Below are 24946 nucleotides of genomic sequence, written 5' to 3'. Positions count from 1 at the left end.
ATTCTGTCATTTCCTTAGAATTGTGAGATATAAACTCACAATTGCAAGTTATAAAATCATAACTGCGAGATGCAAACTCATACTATGTAACTGTATAGTTGAATCAGATTTTATTACTCACAATTGTAAGTTTATATCTCAAGAGAAAAAACTTGCAACTGCCAGAATGAAAGTGTGAAAAAGTCAGAATTGTGAAACCTAAACAATTCTGACTTTTCTTTAGAACTGTAATATAAACTTGCAATTGACCCTTCGCAAACAGCTCGACTGATCGAGCTTCAACCAATCATAACGCCAAACAAACAAACAAATCAGACAGATTAGATTAACTTCAGACTTAAATTTGAAACATTGTATGTACTGATGCGTTTAAGTAAAATACGTTATGTTTTTGGTGCTTTAAGTAAGAAGAAAAGAGGATCGCTTCACGTCAATTGATCTAATAAGGCAATACAGTGATCAGTCATGACACATTAAAGAGCCACAAAACGGTATTTATTGTTCGAATTTCTTAAAAATGACATTTTAAAGATGAGACCTTCTTTCATACCAAAAATAACCTGCTCTGTTTCATTCTCTTTGTTCTGCGATGTATTTTTTGTTTGTCATTTTTGACATTGTTTGTCAAAAAAAGCAACAGTAACAAAGGAGGGCGGGTTTTTGCAAAGGGTCAATTCTTACTTTTTTTCCCCTCACAACTGTGATACAAACATGCAATTCTGAGAAAATGTAGAAACTCAGAAAAAAAAGCTAGAATTGTGAGATATAAACTTGCAATTTTGACTTTTTTTCCAGAACTGAGATATGAACTTGCAATTGGGAGTTATAAAGTCATAATTGCAAGATATAAACTCACAACTGAAAGAAAATGGTAAACGATGAGCACCGCCATTATGAATTCTAACTTCCGGCCTCCATAGGAACCCATTCAAATAGCGCCCATATGTTTTCAATGTAGATAACGTCGGCAGCTTCGTGTCAAACTTCGTGTTGTGGTAAACTTTAAGGACAGAGGCACTGACAAAAGTTGGTCATTGCAACATTGCAAAGTGATGGTGCTATGGAGCCATGTGCTTTTTAAAAACATTTTAATAGGTTTAACATTAGATTATCAACTTGGAATATACACTAATTTGACTAGAAACACTGGACACCGGAAATGCAAAGCATTCTTCAGGTTAAAAGTGACTTCCGCGTTCAGGAGAAACGTCTATAACTCACAATTCATGGGCTTCCATAGTCAGGGGAAAAAAGTGCACAGCCATAAAATTTAAACCCTAGTCTTTGAATTTGTGTTGTTGCTTTAGCTCTACAGCATGTTGAAGAGTAATTAGCTGGTGAAGTGGATTTACTTTTTGTAAATAAAACATTGTTTGTTTGTTCAAAAGCAGGGACCCTGTTGTTTTTGACACATCGCATGTTCAGATATTCATGCAACAAAATATTTTGTGAAAAGGATCAGAAATGCTAACACTACTCTTTAAACTTGCCTTGTTGCGTTAGCATGTTATAGAATTAGCTCCTGAAGTGGATTTATTCATTGTAGAGTTTAACAAAAGTTATCATGTGCATTGTAATGTTCGAAGCAATAAATGCATTTCAAGACAATAAAACACATTTCAGTAGCTTGGGAAAATTTTAAAACGAGCGGTTCATTCAGAAACTCGTACGCACTTTGCATGTAATCGTTCTGAATACGTCCAAGATGATCTTCTCAGCTTTTTGTTCAAAATATTGCCTTTTTATTAAATGTACCCACCGTCATGTTGATTTAAAAAAAGGTAGAATAGTCATATGTTTCACGTGTGTATGATCTACATGGTCACGTGGAACCTGTACCATCATAACATCATATTACAAGAATAAAACGTTTGTTTGTTAGAGGCTCTGTTGTTTTTGACATACCGCATGTTCAGATATTCATGCAAACAAAATATTTTGGGAGCCATGATATTTTGTGAAAAGCATCAAAAATGCTGGCAGCGGCTGGCAAATTAATAAAATGCTGGCGTGTAAAGAGTTAAAGTCAACATGAAGCGGCAGTCGCATTTGACTTTCATAACGTGCTGCATTTTCAAACGAAACAGAATATTCAACAAGAGACTTGATTTTGTCCATCAACAATTGATTGGATCGTGAACAGTGGGCATTAGATATCAGAAAGGAGCCAGGCGTGAATGTGAGTTTGTGAGTTTGATTCGGTCCAGCTCCGTGTCCCACTCCCACCTCATCTGTTGCCGAGCGACGACTGCAAACTCCAGCCTACACGAGTCATACGGTGATGAACACTCCACTGACCGCTGCCTGCATCATCCCAGCCATTTAGGATGGATTTCAAAGACTGCAAACGACAGCCAGCTAGAGCCTATATAAGCCAGATAGCGACAGAGAGTTGTTCCAGTCGTTTAGGACGCCTTTCAAAAGACTATACATCAACGCAGGACTGACAACCACAGCCAGACTGTGAAGGATGCTGTGCTCCACACTACCTGCATCACTCTAACCGAACTAACTAATCATCCTTAGAGTTTAAACACTGGATCATTTATTCATTTAATACATGGCTATTATTACATGTACTATGAGAGATTTTGCATACGCCATCAATCAAAAGTTTGTAATAATTATGTTTTTTTTTTAACATTTTGTAAATAAATCTCTCATGCTCAGCAAGGTTGCATTATTACAGTACAAACAAGAATATTGTGAAATATTGTTATGATTTAAAAATAGCCGTTTCCTGTGAATATATTGCAAAATGTAGTTTATTCCTGTGATCAAAGTCTTCAGTGTCACATGATCCTTCAGAAATCATTTTAATATGCTGATTGCTGCTCAATTATTATCAGTTATAATTGGTGCTGTTATAAATAATGGTTCTTATCAACGCAGAAAGCATTCTACAAAAAAATATGTTTTGTAGAAACCATTATACATTATTATTCTTTTGATATATGGAAAGTTCTAAAGAAGATAATTGATTTCATAATATATTATAAATGTATTTACTGCCAGTGTTTACTTCTGTTCAATTTAATGCAACCTTGAGTAATTTTTTTATTATTATTTTTAACTATTACTTTTTTCAGTTTACACAAAAATATCAGTCAGCATAACTGCTTTCAACATTTATAATAATCAGAAATGTTTTTGAGGAGCAAATAAACATGATTTCTAAAGGATCATAGGACACTGAAGACTGCAAAAATGGTGGTGAAAATTCTTCTTTGCATCACAGAAATAAATTACATTTTAACAGATATTCACGTAGAAAATATTTATTTTAAAATGTTATAATATTTCACATTACTGTTTTTACTGTATTTTTAGTCAAATAAATGCAGCCTTGGTGAACATAACAGACCCCAAACAAATGTTAGTACTGTGTTTATTTAACACTAAGCACATAGAGCATGCTAAATAAGTCTTGAAGGCTCCTCTCAAGGTTTTTCCCTTCACTCTAAACACCTTATGGATTTTTTTTTCTGTGGTTTAAAGCATTTTATGTAAAGCAGCTTTGGATTGTGAAAAGTGAAAAACACAAATACGAATGACTCAATTTGATTGCAGATGACACCACTGATGCCCACTTTTTGAAAGCTTGTTATTCAAAAATAAAGTTATATGCTATTGCATAGAACTACTGTTATTATTGCCATAACCTTTATTAAACTTACATTAACCATTTCCAAGATTTCAGAAAGGCTACAACACTAGAACAGGGTCAGATTTGACTTTTTGTGTCACATTAAAGTAATATGAAGCTGGTCACTTCTTCCTCTCGATCTGATGACTGTACAGTTTCTCGAGATGTGAGAAAACAGAGGATTCATGTTCTTTTGGATGGTCAGTATATAATAAGTAACCCATTAGTGGACAGTCAGATCATGTTTCATGCTTGGTCACAGTTTTTAGTGTGTTCGGAGCTACTTGAAGCTTTAACCCATTGCATGGTAGAAATCATGACAAAAAAAGCACATGATAAAAATAGCGCACTTATATTTTGCATAGGCTTCGATATTAAGGATAACAGCCAAACAACTGTACTGCTACTGTAAGTGTGATGTTGGTTTCTCAACTGCTGTGGATATTACACCCTGTGACGGGGGTCAGGATCACATCGGAAAGGTCCACGAAGAAACGGGTGAAGTGGTTTGGGTGAGCCGAGGAACCTGAGTGAAATCACACATCGGTCATTTCATCCTCCATGTCGTCTCCCTCCGTTTCACCTTCACCTTCCACTTCGTCCTCATCCTCTGATGTCATATCCGCATCATCCATCTGGGACATGCACTTCTGACAGGAACAGATGAATAAATAATTCTCCCTGAAAACGAGAGCGAAAATGATGTAGTTTATCATTTGAAAAGCCAAAATCTAGACACATATTACAGTTCTGTCATCGTTTACTCACACTCATGTCTTTACAAAACTACATTAGCTTATATTTTAAGTCACACACACAAAAAAATGAATGTAGGAATTGTTATACAGCTTTTGTTATACAGCCTTTCCTTTCCTTCCTTGGGGTTCATGAAAAAATGATTTGAATGAAAACTAAGGCTAGATTAACTTAATACAAAAAAAAAAAAAAAAAAAAAGATTAAATATTTTATTTGTTCACCTGCATGTCATGTGACCATTAAGCAAAGTCAGAGAACCATCAACTTGCAAATGTGTTATTTAATTATTAACTTACTACCTTAAAATCTCATAGGCACTTCAACTAAATGTATAAGGGAAAAAAAAAGGTTAGATTTGATTACAAGTATTTTAAAGCGTAATATTAATAATATTTAGGAGCACTTCCGTTTTTAGAATCTGATTACGTAAATATTTTCAGACACATACAGATTTTATTGATTTCTTTCCAAAATTGCATTGATTGCTCTAAAATATGTGACACTGATGTTTCAGGATTTTATTTGACAACCATTTTATTTCCTATGTTGGTTTATGTATACGTTTTATTTTTTAAATGAACTGTTTTTCTCCCCAAGGCATGTTAGTTTGAAAACAGTTTAGAAAAATATTTAGAATTTTAAATTTCAAAAAGTAATCAAATGGAATCAGTTACATTAACAAAGTAACTGAAACAGTTACACTACTTATTACATTTTAAATACGGCAACTTGTAATCTGTAACCTGTTACATTTTCAAAGCAACCTTCAAATACTCAGGTACTACCCATAGTAATTAAATAAATAAAATAAAATCCCAATATTAAAAATTTCAGAACCAAGCGTTCGGTCCATTGGGGCTCCCAATCTACTCTTATTCTATAACAGGTGAAGATAAATAATATCCGTCAGATCCAAGGGGGTCAGTCTCTGATCTCGACTTCACATCCAAGAAGGTCAGCAGTTCTTTTCAAGGTGAAGTCAGGCTTTTCACAGGAATAAGGTGAATATAGATTAAGAGGGATTTCCGCACAAACCCTCATCGTTGACCCAGGCGGCATAGCTGCTGCGATTGACAGGTAAGTGATCAATAGCAGAGCGGGGGCCCAGCAGCGAGCCAGCGGCCCCTGCGGTTATCGGGCCGAGAGCCGCTACCCGGGACCGAGGCCATTGATCCTCTCTGGAGGTAGACTCAGCTGGCCAGTTTCACAGAGAATGCTTAAACAAGGGATTGCATTCGTTTACCTCAAGATCTTGTGCCGGCTATGACGACTCCGGTCTCGCTGGCAGCAGTCCAGGTAGCTGATACAGATCTCCTAGAGAAGGGAGGAGAGAAATTCATGAGACAATCAGCAAAGCAAGCAATTCTGCTCTCAATCTTTTTGCAGCTTTGTGATGAATCGAGGGAATTAAGTTATACAGAAATAATCGGAAAAAGCTTTCCAGCGGTTTTCGGTTTTATAAATTGGCTAGAGTCATGAAAACACTGGCTAGAGTCTGACAGATTTCATGATGTTTGTCAGTGGCCTTACTTATTTCCAATGCAAAGTATAACAAGTCAGTAAACAATTCATTTTTCCAGATGCTCTCCAACCATTCTGGACACTAACAGACCAAAATTGAAATCATCATCCATATTATTCATTTATTCTCATGCTTTCTGAAACCTGACAGACCCTCACACACAATCACTGTATAGTAACACACACGTTCAAAAGTTTGGTTTGTAAGATTTATGTTTCTAAAAGAAGTCCAAATGTGCATTTAAAAATACAGTAAAATTGTGAAATATTATTACAATTCAAAATAGCTGTTTTCTATGTGAATATGTTAAAATGTAATTTATTTCTGTGATCAAAGCTGAATTTTTAGCATCAGTACTCAATGTTAAAAACGGTTGCGCTGCTTTATATTTTTGTAGAAACGGTGATAATTTTTATTTTTCAGTATTCTTTGATGAATAGGGAGTTTAAAAGAATAGCATTTATTTTTGAAAACCCTACTTTTTCAAAGTCATCCTAGACTGTTTGTCTCATTTTCACCAAAATTGGCTCAGATCATCTTCAGACCATGCTGGCAAAAAGTTACGGAATTAAGGTTGATTAGAAAATGTTTTTTCGAATAACACACAAATGAATTCTACGAAAAGCACGCAAAACATGGATACGAGGCTATATCTCCGCAACGGTTTGGCATTTTGAGATCAAACTTTGTGTGTATTATAACAAACACGATCTGAGTCTACCTGCAGAGTTTTGTAGCAGTGCCACCTAGTGAAACTGTGATACATTTCATTTTTCAGGATTCACAGATGAATGGAAAGTTCAGAAGAACAGCATTTATTTTGAAAAACCCTACTTTTTCGAACTCGTCCTAGACCGTTTGTTTGATTTTTATCAAATTGGCTCAGATCATCTTCAGACCATGCTGGCAAAAAGTTACGGAATTTAAGTTGATTAGTCAAACCATTCTCAAATAACGTATGAACGAATTCTACGAAAAGCATGCAAAAATGGACATGAGGCTATGTCTCCGCAACGGTTTGGCGTATTGAGACCAAACTTGGTGTGTGTTATAACAAGCATGACCTGAGCCTACCTGCACAGTTTCACAGCAGTGCCACCTAGTGGTCAGGAGATATGAAAAAAGGCTCTTTTTGCTTATAACTTCTGAATGGTTTGGCCAAAAATCACAACTGGTCTCTTTCTATTCAGCAGAGCATGCCAAGGTGAACCACATCCAATTTTCCCATGCCAGCCATTTTGGGTGTCAGGCATATTTTACAAATGCATTGCCGTATTGTCACGAAACTCGATGTGTGTCTTCAGGATCACACAGACTTTCCTGCCCGCCATTTTATGTTGAAAACCTACTTTTTTAAACTCCTCCTAGACCATTGGCCTGGTTTTCACCAAATTTGGCTCAGATCATCTTCAGACCATGCTGGCAAAAAGTTATGGATTTCGTGTCGATACATGAAACGGCTATCGTTTAACACGTCAACAAATTTGCTGGAATCATGCCAAACTGCGTCTGAGGCTGTATCTCTGCAAAGCTTTGACATATTGACACCAAACTTTGCGTGTGCCATTGTCACCTCACACTGACCACATCAATTTGATAACAGCGCCACCAACTGGTCAAAAGTAATAAACCATTCATTAACCATTAATAATAAAATTTCCAAAAATGCGAATAACTTTTGACTGCATTAGCCTATTGTAATTAAACTGGTCATGCCGAGAACATGGATAGAAATTTTGGCATAGTCGGTCGAACTTTCTGTCTACCATTTTATGTTGAAAAACTTAAACTTTTTCCAAATTCTTCCTTTAACATTCTTCCAAATTTCACCAAAATCAAGCCAGATCATCTTCAGACTGTGCTGACAAAAAGTTATGGATTTCATGTTGATAGACAAAACCATTTTTGTGTAGCAAAGCAACAAAGCTGAGGCATGATGCTAGACTACATCTCAGACTGTATCTTTGCAAAGCTTTGACGTACTGACACCAAACTTTATTTGTGCCATTATCACCTCACACTGACCACAAGACATCAATTTCTTAACGGCAACACCTACTGGTTATCAGTGATAAATCTTTCAATCATATTAATAGTGACTGCATTTGATTTTTCAGCTGTTTTGCTTAAAATAATAAATACGTCTTTATTTGCTCATTGATGCAAGTTGGTCTTGCCTTCTTTGTCTTGGCTTCTTAATTGCCGCTTGCAGCTATATTTTAAAATATAATCTTTTGTAACATTAAAAAAACTCTTTAATGCCACTTTCTCAATGCATTTTTCACTAAATAAAAGTATTACTTCCTCAAACTTTTGAACAGTAGTGTATCTACATTTTTCTTCCCCAGAAAAAAAAGTCACATTACCATTTTTCTTAACGTTCTTGCAATTCCACATCCTGTTTGCTAGCTCACCTCAAATTAACCGAATTTGAATTTAAAAAGCAATCAGTTCTGAGTGGCACACAACTTTGCAAAACATGAAAACAAATGGTCACCATTTAAACAAATTTGTCATTAGGCAACCTTATAAAAATTCATAACACTCTTTGTTAACTACAATGTGAATTTGACACTGAAAGCTATTACAAATTCACAATAAGCTGTCATCCACTGGCTAATATAATTCAGACAAACAAACCTATTAAAAAAAATCAGTCTGTGTGAGGTAAACACAGCGCTCTACCTCTCCAGCATGAAGGAAGGCAGATGTAGGCCTTTTCAATCTATGTGACAAGCTGCCAAAACTGCTCCGATTTTCAGAGTCTAGACTGTAATTCCTACCGACAATGAAACACTCAAGGCTTTAGAATATTACGAGCCTCAGCTTAGCATCTATTATCCAACATGTTCCTCTGACCTCTCCGGGGCTGATGTCGCTGAGGGCGCTGAGGTGGAGGAGGAAGTTATTGTCGGGGAAAGATGCCTCCGCGTTGGGAACGCAGCTGTGGTTACCTGTAGAATGCAGGAAATCGTCATAAATCTTCACTTTTCTTTTTGTGGGGCAAGAAGACAGGCCTCATTTGTTAAGCTGACCCAATTTTAGCTACTCAAAGTCAACTCGTGTGTAAAATTAAAACATCACAGCTGTACAAACCGAAAGACGTGCCAATATGAATAAAGACGGTTCTCACAAGAGCTTTGCAGCAGGAAAAGGCCGGAGCCCTCGCAGTTCAGAAAGTCGCCGGTTTCTGCAAAAGAAAAGAATGATCTATGAAAGCCTTTCATCTTTTGGATTTATCTCACACTTTTGCACAAAACAATAATATTTTACACAGATCGATGGCCGTCTAAGTGGTAAAATGTGTGTCTCTGTCTCAGCCGCGCTTGAGGAACCAGATGTCAAACGCGGAGATGGATTCAATCGGCGCAGGTATACAGATCAATGCGTGAGGGGCTGAGCTCTATAAACAGGTGGGAGTCTAAAGAAAAATGACCTTTGTCGATGTCCTTGTACAGCTGGTCGATAAAAGCGTCCAGTTGCTCCCTCTGCTGGCTGGGAAGCTCCAGCGCGTCACACGCGTGAACCCATTGACTCAAAGAACTACACACACACACACACACACATCAATCACATCAGAGGAATGTTACTCTACTGCACACTTGCATGATAACATGAAGTGATTGTTTGCATTGAGTGGATATTACCTGGTGCCAATGCCCTGACCGTTGGTCCCAACAAGTGAAAATAAAGAGCGAAAACCATCTGGGGTGAACCACTAGAAGAAAAAAAACAGTTTTATTTTATTTACACTGTTCAGGCATCACATTGGTGAAAAGTAGTGATAGACTGCAGATATATCAAACAGTATTTATCCAAATTCAAGCCTGTTTGACCAATTAACAGGTTGTAACTCCCCCCTAGTGTTAGTTACTGGTATGAAAAGTCAGTTTCAAGTCTTGTCAATAAATTTGACATTTGCTTTTTTTCTGATACTGTATTAAATAAAATATGCACTAGCCTTAAATATTAGGATTAGTACGATTTTTGGGTAATGCTTTACAATAAGGTCCCATTAGTTAATGCATTAACTGACATTAACTTTGTTGCTGTATTTACATACTTATACTTTACTAGCCTTTTGTTTTGGAGCTTTGATGCGGTCATTTTCTCATGGTGCAAACAGGAAACAAACTGCTCTAGTCATGAGACAATTTGCACTGGTCGTGGAAATTCACCTATTTTATTGAGACCCTGTTTTTTCCATGTTAGGAGGAAATGCACTAAAACATCAGTCAGTAAGGTTGATAAATAAAAACCTTTTTTACGGAAATGAAAACCTTTCATGTTAGCTCCATTAAATACCATTAGATAAAACTTTTGATTTTAATATTGCATTAGTAAACGCTGAAATTAATATTAAGATGATTAAAATGCCATAACGCTTATACAGAATTTATTAATCTTAGTTAATGTTGAACATTTACTAATACATTATTTTAAAAAAAACTGTATCTGTTAACATTAGTTAACACTGTGAACTAACATGAATATTTTTATTAACTAACATGGTAACACTTTACAATAAGATTCATTAGTTAACATTAATTAACTACCTTAGTTAACATTATCTAAGAACTTTTATTAATCTTAGTTGATGTTAATTTTATGTTATTAAAACCAAAAGTTGTGTTTGGTAACATTAGGTAATGCAGTGTGAATTAACATGAACTAACAGTTAATGACTATTTTCATTAACTAACATTAACAAAGGTTACTAAATACTGTAATAAATATATTGTTTATTGTTAGTTCATCAAGTATTAACTAATGATTACAACTGAGACCTTATTGTAAAGTGTTAGCATAAAAGCTTTAAAACTATTTTTCATTGTTAGTTCATGTTAACTAATGTAGCTAATGTAACTAATCTTAACAAATGGAATCTTATTGTAAAGTGTTACCAATATTTTTTTTTTTAAAAGAAATGAATACTTTTTTTAAAGGATGCATTAAACTGATCAAGACTGACGGTAAAGAACTGTATTTAGTACAAAGAAATTTTTGATTCTTCAAAAGATCCTGAAAAAAAATCATGGTTTCACAGTTTTCACAAATACACAAATCTATATTTAAATTAGATATATTATAAATATGTAAATATATATATGCATATCAGCATATTAGAATGATTTCTGAAGGATCATGTGACACTAAAGATTAGAATTCAGAGAAGAATTCAGCTTTGATCACAGCAATCAAACATTTTTAAATCTAAACACACAGAAAACAGCCATATTTGTAATAATATTTTACAATATTATGTTTTTGCAGTATTCTTGACCAAATAAATGCAGAAGACTTCTTTCGAAAAATGTTAAAATCTTACTAACCCCAAATTTTTTAACCGTAATGTATGTTCATTCAACGTTCATATGATCCTTTTGCTTTTTCATTAAATCATTAAAGACTGACAGACAGATAATGCGAGTCTGACCTGACTGAGACGATCCTCATACAGCGCTGTGGTAAAGAGATTACGCAGCAACGCCAGCTGTCCCTGATAAAAAAAAAACAACAACAACACCACCACTGTATTTTGGGGCATTTTAAAGATGTGAATCAATACTCTGGATTGTAGAAACTTGGCAGTACTGTACAAATAAAGAGTGAAGATAACAGAATTTACCTGAAACTTGTCTCCCAACAATTTATGAACTATTTCCTCCTCTTCATTCGCTGTACGGCTACAAAAATTAGAGAACAACCTCTGCCAGCGTTCCTTATCTTGAGCCTGGAAAAACAACGAAAACTAATTTTTACCAGTTATTTCACACTTATTTATGGAACACAGTTTCCACCACTGAATACAAAATTAAAAACGCAACTGACTTTTTAATTTAATTTAATTCTTTTCAATTCTTCTTTTCTCAGAATTGTGATATATAAACTGGCAGCTGCGATTTAGTTCATTTTAAAGAAAAAATGACTTTTCTTACAAGTGTGGGTTTATATCTAATTCTGAGAAAACAGAAGAGTCAGAATTTACCTTTTTTATTTTTATCCAATGGCAGAAACAAGCTTCCATACTTACTAAAAATTAATTAATGTAAACAGTCCTCTTATTTAGAACAATAAAGAGGAAATAACCTGCTTGATGGTGGCCACCATCCTTGCCATTATCATGATACTGGAAGTTTCCGGAGGGTAGTGCACGCTCCTGGATAATATGCAAAAAAATGAGTCATATATTTTAAGCTTTCTGCACCAACGGCCTTCAAACAAAAGCAATCAAATACTGACAAAGCAAGCAAATGCAATACTTATCAAATGTTCTGCATAATACTTTCAGTATACGAGAGAGCATTTACCGCCATGCATCCTGCAGCTTGTTAACCGGATGATCCGGATCGTCGTGAGATTGACTGAGGCACAGGACCTTGTGGTACTGCTCCCATGCGGCCTGCCGGCACTCAGCGCTGCAGTACATCACCTGAAGTGAACGCACATCGAGTCCATGATTCAGGCTGAGTCACGCACTACTTCCGAAAACACATTAGCAGGCTCTGCTTAAAGTACTCAACTATTTGTACTTAATTACCCAATTATTCTTTGGAGGAATTTGCTCAAGCACTATTAAAACAGAACAATTTTACTCTAATTCAGTTTCCAATGAGAAAACATACTTTTTACATTCCGACCTTCAGAGTACAGATTTTGCAGGTCATCGTGACTTAAGAACATCCTTGTGCTTCCTAACTTTGATTGAGTTACTGTGAGCTAAACAAAATGTTTTAACCCTATAATGCCTACAGTATCATAACCGACATCATATCTTTAATACATCTTTAATGAGGCTGGAGCAGACACTCCTACAGGATCAGCTTCATCCTTAGGACAGCATATTCAGGATATTTATTTATTTATTGATGTGTTATATTTTTATTTCTGGTCTCCCTGTATAGTTATGATCAGAATGCATAATCATTTTTTGTCCCAATAATGTTTGGTGTTATTAATAAGTGCAATACTTAGTATTTGAGACGGTTTTGGTATATATTTAGTCATAATTATTGTTTTTTTAGCATGTAAAAGGCCTATTAGTGTAATTGTAAAACAGTAGTCTGTTGTGGTACATGTCTGTTTGATGTAAAATCTTTAATGATTTTTATAAAGTAGTTATAAACAAGAATAACATTTGGTAACACTTCACTTTGAGGACCGATTCTCACTATTAACTAGCACGCATATTATTAAAATATAGGCTGTTTCTTAGCACATATTAATGCATTTTTCTGCATGACCATATTCTAGATTGCTTAATACATTGTATGCATCAAAATTATGCCAAAAATCAATAGGATATTAAGCGAAGATCATGTTCCACAAAATTCCTACTGTAAATATATCAAAACTTAATTTTTGATTAGTAATATGCATTGCTAAGAACTTCATTTGGACAACTTTAAAGGCAATTTTCTCAATTTTTTGCACCCTCAGATTCCAGATTTTAAAATAGTTGCATCTTGGCCAAATATTGTCCTATCTTAACAAACCATACATCAAAAAGCTTATTTATTCAGCAATATAAACTGACCCTTATGATCACATATGATACATCAGGCTATGATTAATCACTGTACTGCACTGCAATAAAAACTACAATTGAGATCATAAGACTAAACCTTTAAAGATCATCTAACTAAGACATACTGTTTGCATTTTATGCAAGTAGTCTGCAGAGCTGAGCAGACAACAAATTGTAATCCATTATTGTTTACACATGATGAAAACTGTAGTTAGTATCATAATCTAGGTTATTATTTTAGATAATGTATTCTGACTACTTTTTAGAATACTTTTTTTAATCTACCTTGTTTTAAACATCCCATTTAACATACTATATTGATATAAAACAGCAAAGAGAAAGAAAACGTATATTATTTTTTCTAACATCATAAAATGCATTTAACATTTTTGTGGTGATTGTAAACAGGATTTTGTGGTGGCTGCGCTTTAAAATTAAATTATTATCTTAAACCAAGTGATGAAAGATTTTAAAAATCTCACAGAAATCAGTTAACCCTGCCTGCCTTAAATGTTCGAAAATGATCAAGAGTTTAGAAAATTCAGAAAATTTAAATTTAGCAAAGTAATCAAATGTAATGAAGTTACATTACTTTAATAAAGTAATTAAAATAGTTAAACTACTTATTATATTTTAAATAGGGTAACTTAATCTATCACATTTCCTGCAACCTATTACATTCCCAGAGGAACCTTCCCAACACCGTGTGTACCTGACATTGTGGACAGGCCTTGTGTCGATCCGGCCGCACTTTACAGAGCTCAGGGTGAGGCAGACTAAGAGCCGGCAGACCGCTCAACCGCCTGGCGTTCTCCTCTGCTGTCTCCAGAGCACGCAGACAGTACTCGCATGCTGAATAAAGAGAAGAATAAATACATTATAAATATATGTATAAATATATAAACTATAACTAACTTTGGTATTCCAGAATCTCAAAGTGAGGCAATAAACATTTATTCAAATATTATAAATGATAAAGAACTTATGCTCTCACCTCTGTATTTGTACAAGGCATTCCACAAGAACTGAGATGAGACTAGAGGCTGCTCAATAAAAATAGTGTCGCCCTTTTTGAAAGGCCTTTTGGCGAATAATCCTTTGCCCTGGGGAGAAACAATTCAATAATTACAAAATAGCATATAATGGGAGAAACAAAAGATGCTCAGAGAACATGCATGTGATTATTTGTCACATTTTGCATATTTTGGATTGTCTGCATCTCTTTGATCAGCAGGTTCTGGCATGAGATGAGAATAAGCCGGCTGATTTGGGAGGGGTGCGAGCAGCACAATCAAAGCTAAACCGCTTGATAAAAAACGAGCGAACTATATTGTTTGAGGAGGATGCGTCTTTATCATTGCGTTGCTGATGCATACCTTGACATTATCGATAAATCGAACCTCCACGTTATTACTGGCTTTGGCAGGATCCACGCAGCGAGAAAACATGTCATCTACGGGCGCCGCCATGTTGGATATTTACATATCAACCTCTGACCTCTCGGATTGACCAATAGTGTACAAGTGATAAATCTGCTTTCTCTGACAACAATCGACTGCGTGAAGAGAGATTTATTCTGGAAGAAAATATAGTTGCTGCATGCTAAAAAAGAGAAGAATAATCTGGTACTGTTTAATAAAAATATAAAAATGTGGCGTCGGAGGGCGGGGCAAGTCAGCAGTAACTAGTGACGTCCAATTCGTGAAAGAATCATTTTTCTGCTTCGGATCTTTTGACTGATGGGCAATTATTACAGTTAGTACAATTGTTATGAATTAAAAATCACGGAAATATTTTTACAACTTAAATATTACTTATTTTTAAGCTGGTTGTAATGAGTTGCACTTTATTAAAACGTGCAAAATCCCAAACAAAATGACTTTTTGGTGCTAAAACACGGCTGCAACAAGTTGAACTGAAATACACAAAATTGCAATAAACACTTATTGATTCAACTTACATTTTAAACTGTAATAAACATAATTACTGGCCCATTTATGGTGTGACTGGAATGTTTTAGACAACAATATTATGTAAAGACCTAATAACTGAATCGTTTTTAATCGGTTCTTTGAAACAAACTGTTCAAAAGAACCGGTTCGTGGAAAAGATTCGGCCTACTCATGGCTGCAACACCTTGAACTGAAATGCATAAAATTACCCTTACGACAATTAACCATGGTTTTGCCAAGAAAAAAAAAAAAAACTAATAAACAAATAAATAAACATGGTTACTATAGTTAAACCATGGTAACCACAAATTAACCAAGGTTTTGCTACATTAACCATAGTTTAACCATGGTATTTATAGTAAAATTGTGATTATACAAATGGTAATCAATACACACACACACAAAAAAACACGATTACTGTGCTTTACTACAATAAAACAGTGGTTAATTTTCATGAGGGGTACAATAAACACTTATTAAATCAACTTAAATTTTAAGCCGTAATAAACATCATTATGAGCTTATTTATGGCGTGATTGGACAGTTGTAGAGCATGAGAAAGACATATTATACAATATTATGTAAAGACGTAACCACTGAATCGTTTTTAATCGGTTCTTTGAAACAAACTGTTCAAAAGAACCGGTTCGCGGAAAAGATTCGGCCTACTATTGGCTGCAACAAGTTGAACTGAAATGCATAAAATTACCCTTACGACAATTAACCATGGTTTTGCCAAAAAATAAAAAAATAAATAAATTAAAAAAAAAAAAAATTCAATACACAAAAAAGCTTTACTACAATAAAACAGTGGTTAATTTTCAAGAGGGGTACAATAAAACACTTATTAAATCAACTTAAATTTTAAATCGTAATAAACATCATTATGAGCTTATTTATGGCGTGACTGGACAGTTTTAGAGCATGAGAAAGACAGCGATATTATGTGACAAAGTGTTCAAAAGAACCGACTCGCGGAAAAGATTCGGTCTACTCATAGCTGCAACCAGTTGAACTAAAACACATAAAATTACAATAAACACTGCTATTAAATCAACTTAAATTTGAATCTGTAAAAAAACATCATTATGGACCTATTTATTATTTGTTTGGAATATTTTAAAGCACGAGACAAACAGCGATATAATGTAAAGACGTAACTACCGAATCGATTTTAATTTGTTCTTTAAAACAGTTCGAAAGAACCGACTCGTGGAAAAGAGTCGGCCTACGTCACTGCTGATAACCAATCAACGATCAGCGGCCTCTCGGTAGCCAATCAGCGTTCAGTCTATTCTCTTGAATTCTCTACAGCGGGTCGTGTGTTTTGGTTCGTGGGAGAGAAAATTCCTAATAAGTTTGAAGAGTCCGCCTAACTTATCAAATTTTACTAAATAACAATATACAGCGTGTGTAAGCTTTTTAATTTTAATGTGGAATTGACTGGTCTTGTTGAAAATGCTGGTGGCGGAAGTAAAAAGGCTGAAAGTGGCCGAGTTGCGTGCTATGTTAACGGAACGAGGACTGGACTCAAAAGGCCTGAAGGCCGAGCTGGTGGTTCGGCTGATCTCTGCGATCGAAGCCGGTGTTGAACCCATCAAAGGTGGAAATGAGGAAGGAAATGTTAGTGAGGTGATGAGTATAGAGCCTGCAGAAGAGCCGCTGAAGTCTCACTCCCCGGAATCTGTGCAGTGTGTTAGGACGCAGTCTCCAGTATGCACCAGTCCTCCTAAAAAGAGCATGAACGCGTATACTGATCAAAGTACACAGACTGACCCACTTCAGCTGTGTTCTTGCACTGCCCCAGGAGCCATCGCAGCGCAGAGGCCAGCTAGGACTGAAGAGGCCGTTAGATGTGGAGAGGACAGAAAACAGCAGACGAATCCACAGCATTCAGCCGCCGCTCTGCATCCCGTCGCCGTGGCAACCGCTGCTACAGAGGATGCAGAGTCAGGATGCTCATCATCAGTCTTGGCCTTTTCAGAGCCAGAAGCACCACAGCAGCAAGAGCAGTGTAAGTCACATTTATAGAACAATTAAAATAGTGCTGCTTCTTGTCATATAATAAAATTAAAGTAAGATGATAAAACAATGACTGCTCTCTCCTGCAGTGCTCCATAGACTGTCAAATAAACCTGAGATGGTAGACTCCACCGCAGAGGAAAGCAGGGAACTGAAGAGGCCTTATGAGGAGAGAGGCAGAGATTATTACGAGTTCAAAGAGGACATTCATTACAACAGGTATTGATTATCCGTCTGTAGAAAATACAAGCGCTTGTACTTTCAAGGTATGTCAAAAGACATAGAATTTCCAGCGTACTCCACCACGACTTATGCTCACCAAGGCTGCATTTCTTTGTAAAATTCCAAAATATTATAGCATTTTATAGGAACTGTTTTCTCTTTGAATATATTTTGAAACGTAACTTATTTCTGTGAGTCAAAGCTGTATTTCCAGCATCATTACTCCAGACTTTAGCGTCGCATGATCCTTCAGAAATCATTCTGATATGCTGATTTTCATGCATAAGAAACATTTCCGATCAATCTTAAAATTCACAGCATTTATTTTAAATATATATATTCTGTAAACAGTGCTGGGTAAGAAGTATATATATATTCTGAATTACAAAATCAAATTGCAAAAGTTAAGTTCTTGTAATTAGATTACATTTTAAAATTGATTATTTTCTAGATTACAGTTACTTGACACTTTGTTGTTTGTTTGAATCAGTTTGGTATAATCTCAGTCTCACAGTAATCATAATACTCTAAGTGATGAACAATTAGGTCAGAAGCAATCTAAAATCAGACTACATTACCTAATATGTGTAATCCAGACTGTTACCAACTACAATTCTGTCATATAATTTATAATCAGTAACAGATTTCTAAGTAATCTACCCAGCACTGTTTGCAACATTTTATGTAACTAAAATGAATGCGCCCTTGCTAAATTAATAAATCTTACTGACACTAAACAGGTCTTACAAAACAGATTTGAACATTTCTAACATTTATTTCCCTCTGACTTGTTTTTCCTCAGAGCTAAAACACCAGAGCTGCCGCCGGAGCCTGAGGAAGAAGCGGAAATAGACTTTGACGACGTTCGACTGGATTCCTGTAAATTCATCAAGATCCAATACATGCTCAGATACTGAAACTGAAGTCATTTGATTTGAGATGAAAGTCTGTTTTCAGAAACTCTGTGTTTGTGTTTTTCAGATAACTGTGACCTGCATTTTGAGGTGGACTCTGATGGAAGCAGCGGTCAGCCGCTCTTCTGGGAGAAATTCCCTCTTCTTTGGTCAGGGTGCAGGATGACGCACGGATTTTGTCAAGGGAAGGTCGGATTCGAAGCCAAGGTGTGAACTTGAGGTTTGAATTCTGTACATGTTTTGTACAGCAACAAAACAAATTAATTAAATGGCACCTTTGGGTCTCCAGTTTGTGAAGCGACTGTCGGCACCTGCATTAGACAAGAGCTCTGACCCGGATCTACACGTGCTCAGAGTGGGCTGGTCTGTGGACAACACAAGCCTTCAGCTAGGTGAAAATAAATTATGTTACAGACCTCAAGGGTTTTGATTAATATAAAGATGATAGAAATTTAAAAAACAAAAGCGTTGAGGATCCTGTTATAGATAATGTATAACACTATTTTTTTTTACTTTTTTTTTTTAAATGTACATTTAAAAATGTAATTTAAATATTGTAAGCACTAATAATCAGTGTTATTATCAAATTAAAATCTATATGTATAAATTCTTGGTTTTTGTTTTCTCAGGCGAGGTGGAGCTGTCATATGGTTTTGATGGACGGGGAAGGATAGTAACTGCAGGAAAGGAAGAGGTGTTTGGTGAGCCTTTTACAGAAGGAGATGTCATTGGATGCTATGCAGTAAGTGTCACAAGTAATTGTACAGAAGTAGGTCAAAATATGCATATGTTCTTTAGCTCTTGGGTTAAAGGAATAGTTCATCAATAGTTCATACATTGCTGAAAATGTACTCACCCTCAGGCCATCCAAGATGTAGATGAGTTTGTTTCTTCATTTTATTTGGAGATATGAGTCATTCCATCACTTGCTCACCAATGGATTCTCTGCAGTGAATTGGTGCCGTCAGAATGAGAGTCCAAAGAGCTGATAAAAAATAAACTCCTCTACATCTTGGATGGCCTCAAGACCTTTCCACACTGAGCGCAAAAAAGTGAAACGAAAATCGGACGCGATGACGCGCTGGAATAAAACAGCATATTACTATGGATGCTTCCACATAGACTGCAAACATTCATGCACCGAAAATGCAAATGTTTTTTACCAACCAGTCCGACAAATCTTTTCAGTTGCGTAAAGTAAAAACTCATGCTGTCCAATAAGATTTCAGACTTACATCACATGGCCACAGCAACTGCTGCTGCACAAAAAGGATAGAGTGGTGGCGCTGCAGAAGTACCGACCCAGTGTTTGCAAAGTGAACATGCAAAGATCAAACACCCTTAACAAAAAAGGTAAAACAGTGATATAGGACGATTTTGAAGTTGAGGGAGAAAATACGATTGGAGTTTTTCGACACACCCTAACTGTCATGAGCCAGAATACACAGAGTTCAGGGAGAATAAGACAAGACAAGCGTTTGAGATTAAAAAGTATTTAAATTGTATTATTTTTATGAAAATAACCGATCGTTTCGCTAGATAAGACCCTTTTTCCTCGGCTGGGATTGTTTACAACCACATTTGGGATCGTTAGAATCCGCATTTAAACTGCATTTTGTAAGTTCAAACTTGGGGCACCATATCAGTCCATTATATGGAGAAAAATGCTGAAATGTTTCCCTCCAAAAACACAATTTCTTTACAACTGAAAAAAGAAAGACATGAACGTCTTGGATGACAAGGGGGTGAGTACATTATATGTGACTTGTTCTGGAAGTGAACTTCTCCTTTTTCTCTCCTAATTTCTGTTAATTCTGAATTATGTGAATCTGGAGGAGAACACTGTCCGTTTCCTTCTGTTCACTCTAGATCTTCGTATTAAAAAAATTGAGTGAAACATTTTTCTACTGTTCTACAAATGAAATATGAAAGCAAATAGACATGATTGTTATATATAGTTTTATATATATATATACACATATACATATACGTATATATACACATATACAGTAGTCAACATTTGAAGTGGATCAAAACCTTTCATCAAAGTTGTCCTAAAACCAAAACAATACCTGTTCTTGTCTTAGGACAACTTTGATGTACTCTATTGATCCACTTCAAATGTTGACTACTGTATATATAAAATATTTTCTGCTTGTGCTTTGTATGGTATTTTTATAACAATAAAGGATGTTTATGACAATAAGCAGTGTGGCCTTATTAAACACAAAGAGTGCATGTCTGCCTATTATAGAATCAAAATCAACTATAGATCACAATCAAAAGTTATCACAAGCACTCCATGGATTAAAGTAGGCTTTAAGCAAATACATTAATAATTATATACATTTTCAAATGTCGTATGATGCTAATTTTACATTTTTTTAAAAAAAATCTTAAGTTAATGCCGTATATTGAACAGCGGACTATGTTAAATCCATATTCAAGCTACATATCTAGGGAAAAATGCATTGTTGGTCGACACCACGTCGTGTTAAGGCGTGAATTAGCAGAAGGCGAAGAATCGGTTTGCGCTCTGTGTCAAAGCAACATTTGTCCTGATTTGCCTCGCGTTTACACATTGTGCTCAGTGTGGAAAGGCTTTTAGTTTGAATACATCCTCAGCAAATTGCATTCAGGTTCATTATTGATTCATATCTATTTCTTATCCAGTTCATCAGTGAGACAGGAGAGGCGAAGCTTTCATTTCACAAGAATGGACGTTCTCTTGGAGTGGCCTTTCACCTGAACTCTTCTACTCTTGGAGGCCAAGCCCTCTATCCCCACGTGCTTTGCAAAAACTGTTCGGTTTCCGTAAATCTCAACCCAGACACTCCCTGGCATCCTTTTCCTGCTGGTTTCTGCACACTGCTCTCACTTCCTCCTGGTCAAAGGACTCGTGCGCTTTTGCTGACAGCATCTAAAAGTGAATGCGAGGTAGGAGAGCGTGCTAAAACCTAACAAAATGAAACATCAGGATGAATATTGTTAGTGTGAAGACGTACGAATTCTCTCACGATCGCCCTCTTTACCTCTCAGGTGTTGATGACGGTTGGTTTGCCGGGTTCCGGTAAGACTCACTGGGCTCAGGATCACATGATCCAGAACCCAAAAAAATGTTACAATCTTCTGAGTACAAACTCCATTTTGAACTGCATGAGGGTAAGAAAATCTGTCAAGTCAGTGTTATTGTTAACTGGGAAAGCCATAGAAAGCCATAGCTGTTTATTGATCACTCCTCCGTTTTCTTTATTTTCCTGTCCCATAGGAGCCTCCTGGAGCCAATCACAGAGAGCTGATGCTGCAGCAGGCCACTCAGTGCGTCAGTCAGCTGATCAAAAGAGCTGCAACCAAGAGAAGGAACTACATCCTTGATCAGGTAGTGAGGAATGTGTGTGCGCTGTAAGGCGAGTCAGAACTTCAGCAACTGTCTTGCGCTCAATATGTTCTTGCTTTCGTCTTCAAGGCCAACATTTATCCATCTGCCCGGAGACACAAGATGCTCTGTTTCCGTGGTTACCGGCGAAAAGCAGTGGTGGTGTTTCCACCTGATGAGGTGTGGAAGAGACGTCTCGTACTGCGGCAAGAGCAGGAGGGCACCGCACTTCAGGAAACGTCTCTTCTCAAAGCCAAAGGTGAGACTGGATCACAAGGGTCAAGACGCATTACAGCTGCACAATCATGAAGCTGATGTTTTCATCTCTCTTCCTGTTTCCAGTGAGTTTCACGCTGCCGGAGCAGGGAGAGCATGTGGATGAGGTGATGTTTGTGGAGCTCAGCTCCGATGAGGCCTTGAAGCTCTTAACGCATTATAAAGAGGAAGCTCGCCAACTCCTACCCACACCTCCCAAACGCAAAAAACACAAACAAGGAAATCAAAACCGCCCCATTCATCAGTGTGGTAAGAGGAGATGATTGCACTTCTGCTGTTGCTTGTTGAGATCTTGATCCTAAAGCATGATATTTAATTTTCAATCTTTCATTTTCCAAGGATGGAGAGGAGGCCCGTTCAGCTCATACTATACATCCCAGAAAGCACAGGTAAGTTTGTTAGTGTGGTGATGTTACACTGTTAGATATTCAAACTAAATCTTTAGGAAGCAGTGGTGGACAAAGTAACAAAGTATTTTTAGATTCATTCATGAATTGGATTCCAATTCATGAATGAAGAGCGAGTTCCGGTAATTGACTCACTGATTCAAATGATTCGATCTGGGGTCTTGCTTTTCTCAAAACCAACTATGGTCGCAACTTCTATCGTTACTAAAAGAGTTTAATGGAACTTATCACATATTAAGCTAACGATGCTTTTGGGAAACCCACCCTAGAGCGAGTCTCCAGTTAACGGCTCACTGATTCAAATTATCTGGTCTGAGCGAGTCTCCAGTAAATGACTCACTAATTTAAGTGATCCGATCTGAGGTGCATTTCCCAAAAGCTACTACGGTCACAAGTTCCGTTGTTACCAATAGTGTTTAAAGGAACTTACCACCACAGTTAGCTAACGATGCTTTTGGGAAATGCACCCCAGAGCAAGTCTCCAGTTAACGACTCACTGAATCAGTTTTGAAGATTTGTACATCATGTGAAAGCTGAATAAATAAGCTTTCCATTGATGTATTGTTATAATAGGACAATATTTAGTCGAGATACAACTATTTGAAAATCTGGAATCTGAGGGTGCCAAAAAAAAAATCTAAATATTGAGAAAATCTCCTTTAATATTGTCCAAATGAAGTTCTTACCAATGCATATTACGACAAAGAAAAAACGACAATTTTGACCCATACAATGTATTATTGGCTATTGCTATAAATATACCCGTGATACTTAAGAATGGTTTTGTGGTCCAGGATCACAAATGATATAAAACTAATATGTTTGCATAGTGTTTTTAAAATTGTGTACTTTTTCCCTATGCAACTTCTTACAGTTGTTTTTACAGTATATTGTATGAAGTCAGGGATGCCAAGTCCACAGTTTAACCGCAAAATTATACTGCTTTTACTCTTTTGCCATGGGTTGTTTTCAAAGTCTGCTGGTTAAAGTGATCTCTTCAGATCATGATTTCAACTAAGCAGACCCCTGATGGAGGGAAAAACAATGAAAAAGCACGATTGGGCTAGTTTTTATTAGCAATTTTGCAGACCTGGCAACCCTGCATTAAGTATCAGTAACCTAAATTGATATTTTAATATATTCAATATTTTGATAGTGTATGACAAGCCCCCCAGAACTAAATATTGTGAGCAGTAGGGTTATATAAAACATATTATGAAGTTGTTAAATGTAAGTTAAAATGACAAAATAAACATTCATTGCACTTTTAACTTATAATACTTAAGTACATTAGAAATCCAGTACTTTTGCCAAGTACATTTGAATTAAAATTGAGTGCTTAATATTTTTACTGGAGTAATATTTTATTAGGGTACTTGTAGTTTTACTCAGGTACTTGATTTGTGTACTTTGTCCACCCATTAGTAAGAACTTTATCTAATGTTGATTTACCACTTAGGGTCGCTCTTACGGATGCAGCAGTGACCCACAGAGATACAGGAATTATTACAGACCGTACACTGGCCAGGTAAGAAAACCATATGGGTGCCAGTCTATGGCTTTTTGAAAAAATAGCACTGAAAAACATGCATATATTTAATAAAATCTTTGTTTTTCTTGCAGTGGAGTTTGTCTGAGCAAAACCCGAGTTGTTACGGCAGCATGTATTATGGATTTTCAAGTTAGTTGGAAGCGTTCTGATAAACCCAGTACTTTCGTGTAGCAGGAAAAACAACCTAAATCAGAGCGTTTTGCTTTGATTAGCAGTGCTTCACCTTTACAAAAATAATTGGTTCAGTCTGTCTGTAATTTCATTAACAAAGGTCATTGCTTATAATGAGTAGCTCGCTTGAGTACCAGAATGCAGTTTGTTTTTAAGGGGTAGTTCATCCAAAAAAAAAAAAAAGAACATTCTGTCATCATGTACTCACCCTCATGGGGGTTTTTTTGTGGAGCACAAAAGCAGTTGTTCCGAATGTCCAAGCTGTTTATATATACAATTATCTTTTTATTATTATCTTCATCATACAATTATGGAGGGTTTTTTAAATGTATTTTAGCGATGTTCTGAATTTGATACGTTTTATTCTGCTTTCTAAACACTGAATCATGATTTCATTGACAGCCCTCAATTTTAACAGGAACAGTGTACTGTAAAGAACACATTTCTTAATATCTCTACTTATTTGCACTACATGCATTCATAAACATTTTGTAAATGTGTGTAAATCTTTCCACAGAGCTTCTCCTTGTCACATTTGGCTCTTTGTGGCTTGTACGGGAATATTCTGTGTAAAACTGTTTTAGAAAATATTTATTGTGAA

General features: G+C 36.1%; 2 protein-coding genes across 2 annotated transcripts; one reads left to right on the top strand and one right to left on the bottom strand.

Annotated features, from left to right (window-relative positions):
- Positions 1–588: 588 nt before the first annotated feature.
- smyd5 (SMYD family member 5) lies at positions 589–14964 on the bottom strand. The gene is made up of 13 exons (XM_051128350.1): positions 14830–14964; positions 14448–14556; positions 14166–14305; positions 12237–12358; positions 12016–12085; positions 11555–11659; positions 11363–11425; positions 9573–9643; positions 9362–9468; positions 9059–9115; positions 8785–8879; positions 5647–5717; positions 589–4327 (listed from the first exon to the last, which is right to left on the bottom strand). Exons 1-13 carry the CDS (start codon positions 14920–14922, stop codon positions 4183–4185), a joined length of 1248 nt encoding a protein of 415 aa, XP_050984307.1. The 5' UTR covers positions 14923–14964; the 3' UTR covers positions 589–4182.
- Positions 14965–16341: 1377 nt separating this feature from the next.
- si:ch211-107m4.1 (heterogeneous nuclear ribonucleoprotein U-like protein 2) lies at positions 16342–24534 on the top strand. The gene is made up of 14 exons (XM_051127862.1): positions 16342–17419; positions 17517–17646; positions 18452–18528; positions 18631–18770; positions 18853–18955; positions 19193–19305; positions 21237–21500; positions 21603–21725; positions 21832–21942; positions 22030–22198; positions 22282–22464; positions 22555–22604; positions 24082–24150; positions 24246–24534. Exons 1-14 carry the CDS (start codon positions 16864–16866, stop codon positions 24306–24308), a joined length of 2151 nt encoding a protein of 716 aa, XP_050983819.1. The 5' UTR covers positions 16342–16863; the 3' UTR covers positions 24309–24534.
- The last annotated feature ends 412 nt before the right edge of the window (positions 24535–24946 follow it).

This window comes from Labeo rohita, chromosome 14 (assembly GCF_022985175.1).
Source record: "Labeo rohita strain BAU-BD-2019 chromosome 14, IGBB_LRoh.1.0, whole genome shotgun sequence".
In the NCBI taxonomy this organism is placed as follows: Eukaryota; Metazoa; Chordata; class Actinopteri; order Cypriniformes; family Cyprinidae; genus Labeo; species Labeo rohita.
This window is presented reverse-complemented; position numbering and strand designations above follow the sequence as displayed.

Bases quoted from the DNA above. Each gene is read 5' to 3' on its own strand.
- smyd5 (XM_051128350.1), bottom strand. From the start codon at position 14,922: ATGGCGGCGCCCGTAGATGACATGTTTTCTCGCTGCGTGGATCCTGCC. The intron at 14,306-14,447 runs GTGAGAGCATAA...CTCTTTATTCAG, and splicing joins TGCCTTGTACAAATACAGAG to CATGCGAGTACTGTCTGCGT. The intron at 12,359-14,165 runs GTACACACGGTG...CGTTCACTTCAG, and splicing joins AGGCCTGTCCACAATGTCAG to GTGATGTACTGCAGCGCTGA.
- si:ch211-107m4.1 (XM_051127862.1), top strand. From the start codon at position 16,864: ATGCTGGTGGCGGAAGTAAAAAGGCTGAAAGTGGCCGAGTTGCGTGCT. The intron at 18,771-18,852 runs GTGTGAACTTGA...TTGGGTCTCCAG, and splicing joins AGGTCGGATTCGAAGCCAAG to TTTGTGAAGCGACTGTCGGC. The intron at 22,605-24,081 runs GTAAGTTTGTTA...TTTACCACTTAG, and splicing joins ATACATCCCAGAAAGCACAG to GGTCGCTCTTACGGATGCAG.